Here is a 16,966-nt window from a genome sequence, read left to right as displayed (position 1 = left end):
GTTACCAAAGGTTCAAGGGTAGCTTCTTTGCTATCTAACCATCTAACTTAACTCTCTTAATATGCTATTGTAAACACAGGCCGATGCTTCTTTATTTCTCTCACTTCTTATTCCTCCTCCTCCATTCTTTATATGTTAGGTCTTTTATTCTGTACTCTTTTGTGTTTCCTTTGACTGCTTTTGTGGATAGTTGGTTGTATATTTTGCCTTTAGTTAGTATTTGGTTGGTCTACTTTCTTTGCTGTGACTTTATTTTCTCTGGTGTTATCTATTTAGCCTTAGCAGTGCTTCCATTTGGAGCAGTCTCTTAAAAATATCCTGTAGAGGTGGTTTGTTGGAGGTAAATTCCCTCAACTTTTGCTTGTTTGGAAATTGTTTAATCTCTCCTTCAAATTTACATGATAATTGTGCTGGATACCGTAGTCTTGGTTCAAGGCCCTTCTCTTTAATTGCATTAAATATATCATGCCATTCTCTTCTGGCCTATAAGGTTTCTGTTGAGAAGTGTGATGATAGCCTGATGGATTTTCTTCTGTTGTTGATCTTTTTTCTTTCTCTTGCTGCCTTTAATTCCCTGTCATTTTCTTTGATCTTTACCCTTTTAATTATTATATGTCTTGGTGTTGTCCTCCTTGGGTCCCTTGTGTTGGGAGATCTGTGGGATTCCATGTTCTGAGTGACTGTTTCCTTCCCCAGCTTGGGGAAGTTTTCAGCAATTATTTATTGAAAGAGAGTTTCTATCCCTTTTTTCTTTCTTCTTCTTGTACCCCTATAATGCAAATATTCTTCTGTTTTGATTTGTCACACCATTCTCTTAATATTCTTTCATTCCTAGAGATCTTTTTATCTCTCTCTGCCTCAGCTTCTCTGTATTCCTGTTCTCTGATTTCTATTCCATTAACAAGACTCTTGCACCTCTTCCTGTCTAGTCTTAAGACCTTTTATTGATTGTTTCATTTCTGTTATCTCTCACCAGACTTCATCCCTTAGCTCTTGCATATTTCTGTTCAGGTCTATTAGCATTGTTATGACTTTCATTTTGAATTATTTTTCAGGAGGATTGGTTATATCTCTCATCAGGCCTTCTCTTTGGGATTGTTCTTCCTTCTTTAAATATGTCTGGATTGTTATATACTTTCTCTTAGAACTGTCTTTGCTGTGTCCCACAGAAGTTGGTGCTCCATAGTGTTGTTGTCATTTGTCTCATACATTGTTTGGTGTGTGATTTTTGACTGGAGCACGTTCTTCTGCCTTTTCATGGTGATAGAAGTGGTTGCACGCATGTGGCGCATCTGTCACCTGGGAGAACAAGGTCCCTTCCTGCTTGCTGGTTGCCTTGCCCTTCTTTGCTGCCTGTGTTGATTACCTGCACTCAGGGAGCAGTCTCTGGGATAATCTCCAGTGCTGCTGTCAGTGTGGTGGCCCTCCGTATTGCCTAGTTCCATGTGGGGGGTGGCAGACATGCAGGGTGTGTTCTCCTGTGACAACGGCCCCCCATCATGCCTCCTGGACCTTGCTGCAGCTTCCGCTGCCTGTGCCGTTTACACATACACTGGGAGCAGTCTCTGGGATAATCTCCTGAGCTGCTGTGGGTGGGGTGGCCCTCAGGATAGCCTAGCACCCTGCAGGGGCTTGCAGACATTTCAGGTTTGTTCTCCTGTTAGAATGGCACTTCTTCATGCCTTCCAGACCTTGCTCTGTCTTCATCTGTCTGTAGAGGGCAGTTGTGCATTGACGGCAGCCTCTGAGTCTGTCCTGGTTAGCTATGTGCTGGGAGTACACTCTGTGTGGTTGCTGTGGTTGGGGCTGTTTTCTGGCTGTTCTGCAGCTGTGGTGGGTCCGCCGGTTTGCTTGCAGTGCTGCCTGGGAGGAATGAATGGCAAGCTGCTTACCACCATGAGGGGCTTTGGGGCTGTTACCCCCCAAGGAGTTAGGGCACCTGAAGTTCCTTAAGATTCCCAGCTTCCTGGACTGAGTGTGCCAGGATGATTTTGTCCAGCTGTTAAGTCCTTGTCCCTTTAACACTTTTAAAAAGCAGCCGATTTTCTTTTGTCCCGGGGAGCCAGCTGTGGGGACCGTCTTGCAGTCTCTATCTCGGTTTTACTTTTCTGTTCCTCTAATATCCAGTACCCATGCAATGTGTGTCTGTGCTCCCAGTGCAGATTGCTAGGGCTGGTTATTTAGTAGTCCTGTACTTCCATTCCCTCCCCTCTCTGATTCTTTTCCTCCCTCCGGTGAGCTGGGGTGGGGGTGTGCTCAGGTCCCGCTGGGTCACAGCTTCGTATCTTATCCTTTTCATGAGATGCTGAGTTCTCACAGAGGTAGATGTAGCCTGACTGTTGTACTGTATCTTCTGGTCTCTCTTTTAGGAATAGTTGTATTTGTTGTATTTTCAAAAATATATATAGTTTTGGGTGGAGATTTCTGCCACCCTCCTCATGCCGCCATCTTTAGCCCCCCTATGCATTTCTTTTAAATCATGTAAATAAAAAAGTGGAGTAACAAAACAAAACTACAATAATACTTGCTTTTATATCTGCATATGTAGTTGATTTTATTGGATAATTTTATATTTTCATTTGGCCTAGAGTTGTTATCTAGTGTCATTCCATTTCAACTTGAAGGATTCCCTTTAGCATTCCTTGTAGGGTACTTCTACTAATAATGAATTCCCTTAGCTTTTGTTTAATTGTAAATATTTTAGTTTCTCCCTCAGTTGTGAGGGGCACTTTTGCCAGATATAGAATTCTTGGTTGACAGTATTTTGTTTCAGCACTTTAATATGTCATCCTTCTGTGTTTTGGCTTCTATGGTTTTTGATTGATTAGAATTTTTATTGATAATTGCTCATATGTGGCAAATGGTTTCTCATTGTCAGCAAGAATGTTTCTTTGCTTTGGTTTTTACAGTTTGTTTGAAGTATATGTCAGTGTGACTATCTTTCAATTTATCCTATTGGAGTTTGTTGAGGTTGGATATACAGAGTTATATCTTTCATCAAATTTGGAAAGTTTTTTGCCCATGTCTGTGAAGAATATATGTACAAAGGTTCAAAAAAATATAGAAAGGCATTTAACATCATTAGGCATTAGGAAAATTCAAATCAAACCATAGTGAATGCAACTTCATACCTCTTAGGTTATCTATAGTCAAAAAGGTAAAAGTGTTGGTGAAGATGTGGATAAATTAGAATTCTTATTAATTGCTGTTGGGAATATAAAATGATACACCTGCTGTGGAGAACAGTTTGGTGGTTTCTCAAAAAGTTAAATGTAGAGTTGCCATATGACCCAGCATTCCATTCCTTATGTATATGCACCAAATAATTGAGAATACAATTACATATAATCGTGTACATGAATGTTCATAGCAGCATTATTCAAAATAGCTCAAAAAATAGAAACAACCCAAATGTCCATCAACTGATGAATTTATAAAGAAAATGTGGCATATTTATACAATCAAATTGATACAAAGGAATGGAGTACTGATGCATGTTAGAACATGGTGATCCTTGAAAACATTATGCTAAGAGTAAGAAGATAGTCATAAAAGGCCACATGTTGTATGATTCCACGTATATGAAATGTATAGAATAGACATATAGAGATATAAAGTAAATTGTAGTTTCTTGAGGGAGTTGAGAGAGGTAATGGGAAATGATTACTAATGGGTATAGGATTTCTTTTTGAGGTGATAGAAATGTTCTGGAATTAGATAGCAGTGATGGTTGCACAACTTCATGAATATACTAAACACCACTGAATTGTCCACTTTAAAAGCGGGTATTTTATAATGCATGAATCACATCTCATAGTTTTATTTAAAAACTGGAAGTGGAGGAGAAAGTGACCACAGAACTTTATTTCTTCCTACATAAGTCAGTGACATTTTCTGGCTCTTATGCCTTCTTCAAAAATTGCTTTAAATAAATTCAGCACCTGATTTAAATAGATGTAAATAGGAAGAAGGATTTACCATAACTATATCTTTTGTGTGATAATCTTTATCTGCTATGTTTTGGTGTCTGAGTTGGAGCTACAGCTATACACCTACTTGAGTTTTGTTCATAAGGTTCCTGATTGATTATAGATTTCCTGACTATAAATCCTCCATGATCATCTGGGTTCTGTTTGTATAGAATAAATCAGATAAAACTGTCTATTATATGGCCTTTGACAAGTTCGTTCACCTCTCTTGAATCTTAATTTCCTTTACAGTATCTAGTCCGGGCTGTGAAGACAAAGTGAGATAATGGATTTTATGTACCTAACTCACTGGCTGGCCTGAGTAGGTCTCAGTTAATGTTAGCTTTCTCTCTACTTCTTTCCCTCTGGTAAAAAGCACATTCCTTATAGGTCAGAGGTCACTCAGCTCTGCTGTGGCTTCTTGCCAGCAACAGATTGCCTCTTGAAATAAACCATGAGTGCGATATTGTTTTTCTTTTTAACTATGTGTCCTCTGCTGTGCCTCTTCTAGTACCTGGCAACACTGTAAGTTTCAGTGAGTGTGGATTTCCTATGAAACACTGTAAGCCTTCTATGTGGATTTCCTAGCAAGGTGCTGAGAGAACTACAGAGTGTCAGCCTTGGTGTGTGACAAAGAGCATTGTTAGTACTCCTTTGGAAGCAATGCGACTTCCAGTTGTGCTGAGAGGCAGAAAGCTTAATTAAATTTTATACGTGAAGACAGTGATGGCTGAGTCCTCCATCCCATAAAGCTTTTCAACTCTTGCATTCCAACTAAACCTTTCAGGAATTTTTCTTCATCTTCATCATCATTTTTTTATATGCAGTAGTGAAATAAACAAAAGCAAAGAACTCATTCACAGGGGCAGGCCCAGGTTCCTATTGCCTTGGAAATGTTTTACTAGAAATTTACTTTACTGATTTACTTATTGTTAGGCCATCTGAATGCATTATAGATTAACCCTTTAAAGGCATATGCAGGCATACCTCATTGTACTATGCTTTACCTTCTTGCATCTGCAGATATTCCCTGTTTTTTACAAATTGAAGGTTCGTGACAACCCTGCATCAAGTAAGTCTGTCAGTGCCATTTTTCCAACAGCATTTGCCGAATTTGTGTCTCTGAGTCCCATTTTGGTATTCTTGCCATATTTCAGACTTTTTCGTTATTATTTGTTATGGTGATCTGTAATTATGACTTTCTGAAAGCTCAGATGGTGGTTAGCATTTTTTAGCAATAAAGTATTTTTAATTAAGGTATGCACATTGTCTCTTTAAACATAATGCTATTGCACACTTAATAGACTCCAGTATAGTATAAACAACTTTTGTATGCACTGGGAAACCAAAAAATTCATGTCTCACTTTATTGCAATATTCGCTCTATTGCAGTGGTCTGGAACCAAACCCACAATATTGTTTAAGTATGCATGTGTTTAGTTCACTCCTGTGCTCCTTCTTCCTTAGGAAGAATTTTAAAAGGCTATATTATGAGTAGTTAATGCATGAAAGGCGAGTTTTAAAAAGCCATTTTATGAACAGTTAATGCATGTGAAAAATATTGGTTAGAAGTAAAAATCACCAGTATACAGGCCCATTTTAAGCGTCTCTCTTTGAGCAGCAGCTCACAAAGCTCTCAGCTATACCAATAGGCAACACACTTTTGTATAGGTGGAATGGTTCAAGGTCGTATTTGAGGAAGTTGAAACTGCTGAGACCAATGCACAAGCAAATTCTCTCTCTCTCTTTTTTTTCCCGAGGACCTAGAGAGATTGGCCATGTGAAACCTGACCAAGTTCATTATTAGTTTTGAGCAGACCAAATTAAAAACTAGACATCTTAATTTGCACCTTCTCTCCCACATCTAGGAGCGGAAAAAGAAATTTGAAAAGGATGGTGAAAGGTTTTATTCCTTGCTGGATCGTCACTTGCATCTGTCTTCCAAAAAGAAAGAATCTCAATTACAAGAGGTATGCACAGAAAGCCTGTATTTGCCTTCCATTGCCATCTATGCCTTGGTAACAATGTAAGCTTCCTGTCTCAAGACTTATCTCATACCCTGCTTGAGTAGAGAACCATGTGTAATAGTAGTGCTTGCAGTTAAAACCATGGCCTGGGACTTAAGAGCCCTGAGTTCTCAAACCATCTCCTGTACTACCTCACAGTGTGACTGGGTATGATATTTGTTTCTTGGCTTCAATTCCCTTATCTGTCAAAGGAGGAGTGGGTGGTACTCAATGATCTCCAGAGTCCCTTTCTGTTTTAAGTTTCTGATTCTAGATTCCATACAAGGATAGAGTTAAAATAGTGCTGTATTGTAGACCAGAAACAGATCTACTTTTTTGCCCTAAGACATTCCCACATTAGCTTTCTTTTTAATGGGACTTGGAGTGATTTCATTTCAAATAAGCCACCATTTGGTGAGTGTCTACCACTTCCTAGACACTGTGCTGGGTGCAGAGGACTACACAAACACTAAGACATACTTCCTACCTTTCTGCAATTTATAGTAGGGATGTTAAACTAAGAATACACATGACTCTTATATAAGTGGAATTTTTTACATGTTGTGCTGTGTATGTATATGTGGTATCTTTATGGTGGTGGGAAGTGTTTGGAGAATGAAAAACTTACATTTGAATGTCGATAATAGGTAAAGTGTTTGATGGACGGAAGTGGAGAAATGGACCTTTCAGTTGGAGGACAATGACTCTAAACCTGGAAAACATAGAGTACATTTGGGTCTGAGCAGAATTTCCATTATGGCTGAAGGGTAGTGAAAGACAAGATAGAATCAGGCAAGGTGAGGCAATATTGCAGGGCAACACACTGAGGAGTTGTACTGAATTCTGTTGGCCCTGGGAGGATCATTGAAAGTCTTTGGTTGTACAAACAATTAGGGTAGAATTTTAGGAATCTTAAACCTGCTGAAGTTGTAGGATGAATTAGATCAGAGAGAGACTGGTAGTAGGAAAATCAGTTTTGGAAACTATTACAATGATCTAGGGAAGGTTATCTGAGACAGGTGAGTGGCACTAGGGAAGGGAAGGAAGGAATTAACTAGTTAAGACTTTATAAATGGAAGAATGGATAAAATATCCAGTAAAAGATGGACATACTGAAAATTCAGTATGAAAAGAGATACCTGATTGAATAAGGCCATAGACGTTAGCTGTGAAAGTTCTTAGAAATCATCTTGTCCAAGGTTGCACAGATTGTGGCAAAACTGAAGCTTACCTGCTGACTTGATTTAGTGAGTATCCATCACATCATGTGAAGTGCTTGATGGTGATGAGCCAAGGGCTTCAGTTGTGGATGGAGTTAATATTGAAAAGGTGAAGGACTACTTCTCTTCCATAAACTGGACTGAAGCAGTAGTCTGGGGTCTTCTGACATTTTCCTCTTGCGCACTTTTGATTCCTTCCTTCTCCATCTATTTTGTGCAAGGTTCCTATGCAGAAAAGACAACATAAGAGGCCTGAGAGTACTGTGATTAGAAAGGTCTGCTTACAAGTTTAGCTTTTAGCTGGTGTCTGGTAACGTGGCTGGTAAACAATTCACTACACTGGTATAAAAGTTTCCCTAAATGGTAAGAATGACTCACTGTGCCTAGACTGCCTGTACAAACATTGTGGTTTATGCTGAACACCTTATTTTCTTCTGGGAGTCTGGTACATGTTCAGCAGGAGGTGCCTGTGCACAGCCCCCAGTAAAAATCTAGGGCACTGAGTTGCTAATGAGCTTCCCTGGTAGACAACATTTCACATGTGTTGTCAAAACTTGTTGCTGAAGTAATTGTGTCCTGCGTGACTACACTAAGAGAGAATTCTTGGATGACTGCACCTAGTTTCCTCTAGGTGAGGAATATACTTCACTCCATGTATCTTTGCCTTTGCTGACTTTGCTTTGTATCGTTTCACTAAAGTAAGTCTTGGCCATGTGTATGACTATATGCTGAGTCCTTTGAGTCCTCCTAGACACTTACCAAAACTAGGGGTTTGGAACTCTGGACACAGTCAAAATGTTATTCTTCTGGTGGTATTTGTGATGAAAACTTCTGGAGTGTCCTAGTAGCTTGGTGCTGTATGTAGATGTCCCTGGTGACTTTCCTAGTGAACAAGACAGAGCCTTTGTACTTGTTCAATAAAAAATCAGTTGGTGGACCTTGGGTTAGTCACTTTATTATAAAAAGGGACTATTTTTAGAACAGTTCTAGGTTTACAGAAAAAAATAAATGTTAAGTACAGAGTGCTTATATATCCCTAATTCCCTGCAAACAACTTCTCCCATTATTAACGTTTGCATTAGTGAGGTACATTTGATAACAACTGATGAGCCAATGTATTGTACATTCAATGAATTTTGACAAATGTATAATGACATGAATCAACCATTACACTACCATACAGAATAGTTTTACTGCCCTAAAAATCCCTGGGCACCACATACTAATCCCTCCCTGCTTCTATGTCCCGCAAGCCCATGGCAACTGCTGATCATTTTATGGTCACTATATATTGCCTATTACAGAATGTTGTATAGTTGGAATTGTACAGCATGTAACACATTCAGATTGGCTTCTTTCAATTAGTAATCTGCATTTAAGGTTCTTCTGTGTCTTTGCATGGTTTGGTAGCTCACTTCTTTTTAGTGCTGAATAATACTTCATTTTATGGATGTACCACAGTTTGTTTATCCTTTCACCTTTTTTTTTTTTGAGAGAGCATCTCTCATATTTATTGATCAAATGGTTGTTAAAAACAATAAAATTCTGTATAGGGGACTCAATGCACAGTCATTAATCAACCCCAAGCCTATATCTCAACAGTCTCCAATCTTCTGAAGCATAACAAACAAGTTCTTACATGGTGAACAAGGTCTTACATAGTGAGTAAGTTCTTACATGGTGAACAGTGCAAGGGCAGTCATATCACAGAAACTTTCGGTTTTGATCACGCATCATGAACTATAAACAATCAAGTCAGATATGATTATTCGTTTGATTTTTATACATGATTTATATGTGAATCCCACATTTCTCCCTTATTATTATTATTATTATTATTATTATTATTATTATTATTTTTTTTAAATAAAATGCTGAAGTGGTAGGTAGATGCAAGATAAAGGTAGAAAACATAATTTAGTGCTGTAAGAGGGCAAATGTAGATGATCAGGTATGTGCCTATAGACTAAGTATTTATCCAAGCTAGACAAGGGCAAGAAAATATCCACGGATGCAGAAGATTTCTCTCAAAACAGGGGGTGTGAGGTTCTAAGCCTCCCCTCTGTTGATCCCCAATTTCTCTCCTGATGGCCCCCCTGCAACTGTGCCTGTCTTAGGTTGTTTCTCCCTTGAGGAATCTTACCTGCCTCTGGCTAACCAGTCATCTTCCGGGGCCATACAGGGAAATGTAAAGTTGGTAAGTGAGAGAGAAGCAATATTGTTTGAAAAGGTTAGCTTTTTACTTCTTTGCAGATTTATGCCCTGTGGCTCTATGCCCACCATTTGTCTTGAGGTATCTTTTCCACTTGGAAGAATTACGATACTTGGTAATTTTCTATATGAGGCACTAATTCTACTAAAGGGTCGTAATTAGGAAGGAAGAAGAAAAGCTATAGAAGTAGCAGATGGAAGAAAACATGGGAAGATTGATTATTTCTTTGACATATCTTCTTGTAGAGTAACATAAGCATGTATAGGTTTTAAACCACTAATTAAATTATGCACATACATTAACATAATAGGAATACAGCTACATAACAAAAGCAGACCTACAATTAACAGCCATATCCAGTGAAACCAAGAAAACCAGTTAGGTACCTTAGGCATTTGTGAAAACTTATCAATGATATGATGGATATTGTCTAACTGAATTTGAATAGTTTGAGAAAAATCAGACAAATTGAAACAACACATTCCTGGGAACTGTTCACATCCCATGTGTTCTTTTAACAGTAGATAGTCTATAGACGCACGATTTTGGAGCACTGCAACTTGCACTTCTCCTAATTCTTGGTTGAGTTCCAACAGTATAGATCAAGTCAAATTTGTTGTTTTACTGTATGCACAGGCCAGCTTAGATATCTCCTTCTTCATTCCAATGGCAAGTCCAGGAACCGGTGGGATGACTGCAGCTACAACTGCAGTTACAACTGCAGTAGCGCCAGGATCTTTGTTGAAGTTTTTTTATGTTCATCTTCAGGAATGATTCTTCCAGAGGATGTTGATGTTGGAAGTTCGTCTTCATATCGTATCTTAATTCGTTTTCTGTGTAGCCAAATTAGGCTTTTATCTTCTGTATAAACACAAACAAACCCTTTGCCCACACTTTGATATGACCCTTATACCATTGTGAAGAACGTATTGGAGATCACCACACAGGAACTGCTTTTTTCTAAAGCTGATCATTGAACACCCTTTGATAGATCAAAATTAAGGATATGTAAAGCATGCATTAATGGTTGATTTGCAGTTAGTTTTATCCTACCAGGGAGTAATCCCCGTTTTCTTTCTCTTTTTTTTTGTTATCATTAATCTACAATTACATGAAGAATATTATGTTTACTAGGCTCTCCCTTATACCAAGTCCCCCCCACAAACCCCATTACTGTCACTGTCCATCAGCATAGGAAAATGTTGTAGAATCACTACTTGTCTTATCTGTGTTGCCCAGCCCTCCCCTTCTCCCACCACCCACATTATGCATGCTAATCATAATACCCCCTTTCTTATTCCCCCCTTATCCCTCCCTACTCACCCATCCTCCCCAGTCCCTTTCCCTTTGGTACCTGTTAGTTCATTCTTGGGTTCTGTGATTCTGCTGCTGTTTTGTTCCTTCAGTTTTTCCTTTGTTCTTATACTCCACAGATGAGTGAAATCATTTGGTATTTCTCTTTCTCCGCTTGGCCTATTTCACTGAGAACAATACCCTCTAGCTCCATCCATGTTGTTGCAGATGGTAGGATTTGTTTTCTTCTTATGGCTGAATAATATTCCATTGTGTATATGTACCACATCTTCTTTATCCATTCATCTACTGATGGACACTTAGGTTGCTTCCATTACTTGGCTATTGTAAATAGTGCTGCGATAAACATAGGGGTGCATCTGTCTTTTTCAAACAGGAGTGCTGCATTCTTAGGGTAAATTCCTAGGAGTGGAATTCCTGGGTCAAATGGTAAGTCTATTTTGAGCATTTTGAGGAACCTCCTTACTGCTTTCCACAATGGTTGAACTAAATTAGATTGCCACCAGCAGTGTAGGAGGGTTCCCCTTTCTCCACAACCTCGCCAACATTTGTTGTTGTTTGTCTTTTGGATGGTAACCATCCTTACTGGTGTGAGGTGATACCTCATTGTGGTTTTAATTTGCATTTCTCTGATAACTAGCGATGTGGAGCATCTTTTCATGTGTCTTTTGGCCATCTGAATTTCTTTTTTGGAGAACTGTCTATTCAGTTCCTCTGCCCATTCTTTAATTGCATTATTTGTTTTTTGTTTGTTGAGGTGTGTGAGCTCTTTATATATTTTGGATGTCAACCCTTTATTGGATCTGTCATTTACAAATATATTCTCCCATACTGTAGGGTACCTTTTTGTTCTATTGATGGTGTCGTTTGCTGTACGGAAGCTTTTCAGCTTAATATAGTCCCACTTATTCATTTTTGCTCTTGTTTTCCTTTCCTGGGGAGATATGTTCAAGAAGAGGTCACTCATATTTATGTGTAAGAGATTGTTTCCTATGTTTTTTTCTAAGAGTTTTATGGTTTCATGACTTACATTCATGTCTTTGATCCATTTGGAGTTTACTTTTCTGTATGGGGTTAGACAGTGATCCAGTTTCATTCTCTTACATGTAGTTGTCCAGTTTTACAAGCACCATCTGTTGAAGAGACCCTCATTTCCCCATTGTATGTCCATGGCCCCTTTATCAAATATTAATTGACCATGTATGTTTGGGTTAATGTCTGGAGTCTCTAATCTGTTCGACTGGTCTGTGGCTCTGTTCTTGTGCCAGTACCAAATTGTATTGATTACTGTGGCTTTGTAGTAGAGCTTGAAGTTGGGGAGTGAGATCCCCCCCCCACTTTATTCTTCCTTCTCAGGATTGCTTTGGCTATTTGGGGTGTTTGGTGTTTCCATATAAATTTTTGAACTATTTGTTCCAGTTTGTTTAAGAATGTTGTTGGTAATTTGATGGGGATTGCATCGAATCTGTATATTGCTTTGGGCAGGATGACCATTTTGACTATATTGATTCTTCCTAGTCAAGAGCATGGGATGAGTTTCCATTTGTTAGTGTCCACTTTAATTTCTCTTAAGACTGTCTTCTAGTTTTCAGGGTATAGGTCTTTCACTTCTTTGGTTAGGTTTATTCCTAAGGATTTTATTCTTTTTGATATAATTGTGAATGGAGTTGTTTTCCTGATTTCTCTTTCTATTGATTCATTGTTAGTGTATAGGAAAGCCACAGATTTCTGTGTGTTAATTTTGTATCCTGCAACTTTGCTGTATTCCGATATCAGTTCTAGTAGTTTTGGAGTGGAGTCTTTAGGGTTTTTTATGTACAATATCATGTCATCTGCAAATAGGGACAGTTTAACTTCTTCTTATCAATCTGGATTCCTTGTATGTCTTTGTTTTGTCTAATTGCCATGGCAAGGACCTCCAGTACTATGTTAAATAACAGTGGGGAGAGTGGGCATCCCTGTCTGGTTCCCGATCTCAGAGGAAAAGCTTTCATCTTCTCACTATTCAGTATGATGTTGGCTGTGGGTTTATCATATATGGCCTTTAATATGTCAAGGTACTTGCCCTCTATACCCATTTTGCTGAGAATTTTTATTATGAATGGATGTTGAATTTTGTAAAATTCTTTTTCAGCATTTATGGAGATGATCATGTGGTGTTTGTCTTTCTTTTTGTGGATGTGTTGGATGATGTTGATGGATTTTTGAATGTTGTACCATCCTTGCATCCCTGGGATGAATCCCACTTGGTCGTGGTGTATGATCCTTTTGATATATTTTTGAATTCTGTCTGCTAATATTTTATTGAGTATTTTTGCATGTACGTTCATCAGGGATATTGGTCTATAATTTTCTTTTGTGTTGGGTTCTTTGCCTGGTTTTGGTATTAGTGTGATATTGGCTTCATAGAATGAGTTTGGAGTATTCCCTCCTGTTCTGTTTTTTGGAAAACTTTGTGTCTTCTCTGTATGTCTGATAAAATTGCGAGGTAAATCCATCTGGACCGGGGGTTTTGTTCTTCGGTAGTTTTTTGATTACTGATTCAATTTCGTTGCTGTAATTGGTCTGTTTAAATTTTCTGTTTCTTTCTGGGTCAGTCTTGGAAGGTTGTATTGTTCTAAGACGTTGTCCGTTTCTCCTAGGTTACCCAGCTTGTTACCGTATAGGTTTTCATAATATTCTCTAATAATTCTTTGTATTTCTGTGGGGTCCGTCGTGATTTTTCCATTCTCATTTCTGATTCTGTTGATGTGTGTTGATTCTCTTTTTCTTTTAATAAGTTTGGCTAGAGGCTTATCTGTTTTGTTTATTTTCTCAAAGAACCAGCTCTTGGTTTCATTGCTTTTTTCTATTGTTTTACTCTTCTTAATTTTATTTATTTCTTCTCTGATCTTTGTTATGTCCCTCCTTCTGCTGACTTTAGGCCTCATTTGTTCTTCTTTTCCAATTTCGATAATTGTGACTTTGGAGTATTCATTTGCGTTTGTTCTTTCTTCTTTAAGTGTGCCTGGATTGCTATATACTTTCCTCTTATGACTGCTCTTGCTGCGTCCCACAGAAGTTGGGGCTTTGTGTTGTTTTTGTCCTTTGTTTCCATATATTGCTTGATCTCTATTTTAATTTGGTTGTTGATCCATTGATTATTTAGGGGCATATTGTTAAACTTCCATGTGTTGTGAGCCTTTTTGCTTTCTTTGTACAATTTATTTCTAGTTTTATACCTTTTTTGTCTGAGAAGTTAGTTGGTAGAGTTTCAGTCTTTTTGAATTTACTGAGGCTCTTTTTGTGGCCTTGTATGTGTTCTATTCTGGAGAATGCTCCATGCGCACTTGAGAAGAATGTGTATCCTGTTGCTTTGGGTGTAGAGTTCTATAGATGTCTATTAGGTCCATGTGTTCTAATGTGTTTAGTGCCTCTGTGTCTTTACTTATTTTCTGTCTTGTGGATCTGTTCTGTTTGGTGAGTGGTGTGTTGACTTCTCCTAGAATGAATGCATTGCTTCTATTTCCTCCTTTAATTCTGTTACTATTTGTTTCATATATGTTGGTGCTCCTGTATTGGGTGCATATATATTTATGTTGGTTATATCCTCTTGTTTGACTGAGCCCTTTATCATTATGTAATGTCCTTCTTTATCTCTTGTTACTTTCTTTGTTTTGAAGTCTATTTTGTCTGATTTTACTACTACAACAGTTGCTTTTTTCTCCCTGTCGTTTGCATGAAATATCTTTTTCCATCCCTTGACTTTTAGTGTGTGCATGTCTTTGCATTTGAGGGTTTGAGGTGAGTCTCTTGTAAGCAGCATATAGATGGGTCTTGCTTTTTTATCCATTCTATTACTCTGTGTCTTTTGATTGGTACATTCAGTCCATTTACATTTAGGGTGGTTATTGAAAAATATTTACTTATTGCCATTGCAAGCTTTAGATCTGTGGTTACCAAAGGTTTAAGGTTAGCTTCTTAACTATCTTACTGTCTAACTTATCTCACTTATTGAGCTCTCATAAACACAGTCTGATGATTGTTTATTTCTCTCTCTTCTTATTCCTCTTCCTCCATTCTTTATATGTTGGGTGTCTTATTCTGTGTTCTTTGTGTTTCCTTTAACTGCTTTTTTGGTTAGTTGATTTTATTTTTTGACTTTAGTTAGTATTTGGTTGGTCTGCTTTCTTTGCTGTGATTTTATTTTCTCTGGTGACATCTATTTAGCCTTAGGAGTGCTCCCATCTAGATGTATTCCTCTAAAATACCCTGTAGATGTTGTTTTGTGGGAGGCAAGTTCCTTCAACTTTTGCTTGTCTGGGAATTGTTTTGTCTCTCCTTCGTATTTAAATGATAATTGTGCTGGATACCGTAATTTTGGTTCAAAACCCTTCTGTTTCATTGTATTAAATATATCATGCCATTCTTTTCTGGCCTGTAAGGTTTCTGCTGAGAAGTCTGTTGATAGCCTGATGGGTTTTCCTTTGTAGGTGAACTGACCTTTTTTCCCTCTCTGGCTGCTTTTAGTATTCTGTCCTTGTCCTTGATCTTTGCCATTTTAATTATTATGTGTCTTGGTGTTGTCCTCCTTGAGTCCTTTCTATTGGGAGTTCTGTGGGCTTCTGTGGTCTGAGAGACTATTTCCTCCCCCAGTGTGGGGAAGTTTTCAGCAGTTATTTCTTCAAAGCCACTTTCTATCCCTTTTTCTCTCTTCTTCTTCTTCTGGTACCCCTATAAGGTGGATATTGTTCTGTTTGGATTGGTCACACAATTCTCTTAATATTTTTTCATTCCTGGAGATTCTTTAATGTCTCTCTGCATAATGTGTTTGCCTTTTTACATGCCTTGTAATATTTTCTTGAAAGCCAGACATGACATTCTGAGGTTAATGGGCCTTTAGTGTGAGGTTTTATGTTTATCTGCCAGGAGTTAGGCTGTTATTAGTTTGCTGGTACCTTTTGTTTCAGGGGCTTAAATTTCCTATGTTGTCTTTGTTTTTGTCTTCACTTTTGCTTTTCTGTGTTTGGATTTCCTTAGAGACTTATTCTTATATAAGGTCATATAAGGTCTGATATTGGGTGCAACAAAAGGTTTCTGCTTCTCGGCTTCTGCTCCCTTGATAAGATGTGTTTCTTCATTTTGAACCATCTGCCCAGTTTTCGAGGCAGCTATTTTCCCTCTGACTTCAGCTCTCTGTTGGATCTAAGGGGAGTTGTTGATTTTCAACTTCAGTTTTTGTCTTGTGTGAGGACAGGTGTGATAACTTCCAAGCTTTTTATTTGTTTTACATCAGTCACTTTTTATCTGATAGCATCTTCTTCCCTGTCTCTGTAACAAAAAGGTAAGATCACTAATAGGTAGCTAAATTCTCCTATAGCTCCAGTATTCTGTTTAGTACATTTGCGTTGACTTGCATGAATGATGCTGCCAATTTGTAACATTTGTTGCCATCCATCTACAGGCAGACCTCCAGGTGGACAAGGAGAGGCACAATTTCTTTGAGTCCTCCCTTGATTATGTTTATCAAATCCAGGAAGTTCAGGAGTCCAAGAAGTTCAACATTGTGGAGCCAGTAAGTTTTATCTGTTAATAAATGGCTTAGAAATATTTACCAAACGCCAAGTAAATGTGGAATACTTTGGTCTTAACATTGGAATCTCAAGGGATAGTCATTGCTTAGTAATGAATGCTGAAAATGTAGACACATTGGCTTGTGTTGTTCTTGCTCTCTCACTAATGTTCTCTCTTTCTCTCTTCCTAACCCTTCTTCCGTCTGTACCTCTTTCCCCATTTTCTCTCTTTAACTATGATTTTTCTTTCTCTTTCTACCTCTCTCCTTTCTCCTCTCCTTTGATTTCTCAGTCACTCTTCCTTTTACCTCATTCGTCTCTCTTCCTTCCTCTCATGCTTTCATAAAGCTACTGAAAGTACCCATATATACTAGGCACTGTGCTAGGAAATCATGTCACCTGTGCTCAATGACTTCACATTCTACTGTTTTTATTTCTCTTATTTTATTTTTCCAACTTAAATCTCCTTTATTTGTTATAAAAGGTGATGTGCTTTGATTTGACTACTATGTTGAAACCTATCAACTTTTTAATTATTAAAAACAATGTATTCTTATTGCAGAAAGGTAGAAAAAATTATAGGAAAACAAAACAAAACCAACAAATCCCCCATACAGAGATAATCACTGTTAATACTGTGGAATTTTTTTCTCCCAAATTCTCTGTGTATGTATTTCTTTATCTATGTGTGCAT

At 38.1% G+C, this 16,966-nt stretch overlaps 1 protein-coding gene across 16 annotated transcripts in view; it reads left to right on the top strand.

The window, feature by feature from the left end:
* Positions 1-16,966, top strand: part of OPHN1 (oligophrenin 1) — a 665,513-nt gene that overhangs the window by 195,010 nt on the left and 453,537 nt on the right. For all 16 annotated transcript variants that reach the window (XR_005061052.2, XR_005061051.2, XM_037017099.2 and 13 more), the window contains exons 6-7: positions 5,837-5,938; positions 16,164-16,274. Coding sequence is in view for 14 of the 16 variants with exons in the window: in XM_037017099.2 (XP_036872994.1) it covers positions 5,837-5,938; positions 16,164-16,274 (213 nt within the window). In the remaining 2 variants the exon portion in view is untranslated. The remainder of the gene's footprint in view (positions 1-5,836; positions 5,939-16,163; positions 16,275-16,966) is intronic.

Source organism: Manis javanica, chromosome X (genome assembly GCF_040802235.1).
Source record: "Manis javanica isolate MJ-LG chromosome X, MJ_LKY, whole genome shotgun sequence".
In the NCBI taxonomy this organism is placed as follows: domain Eukaryota; kingdom Metazoa; phylum Chordata; class Mammalia; order Pholidota; family Manidae; genus Manis; species Manis javanica.
This window is presented reverse-complemented; position numbering and strand designations above follow the sequence as displayed.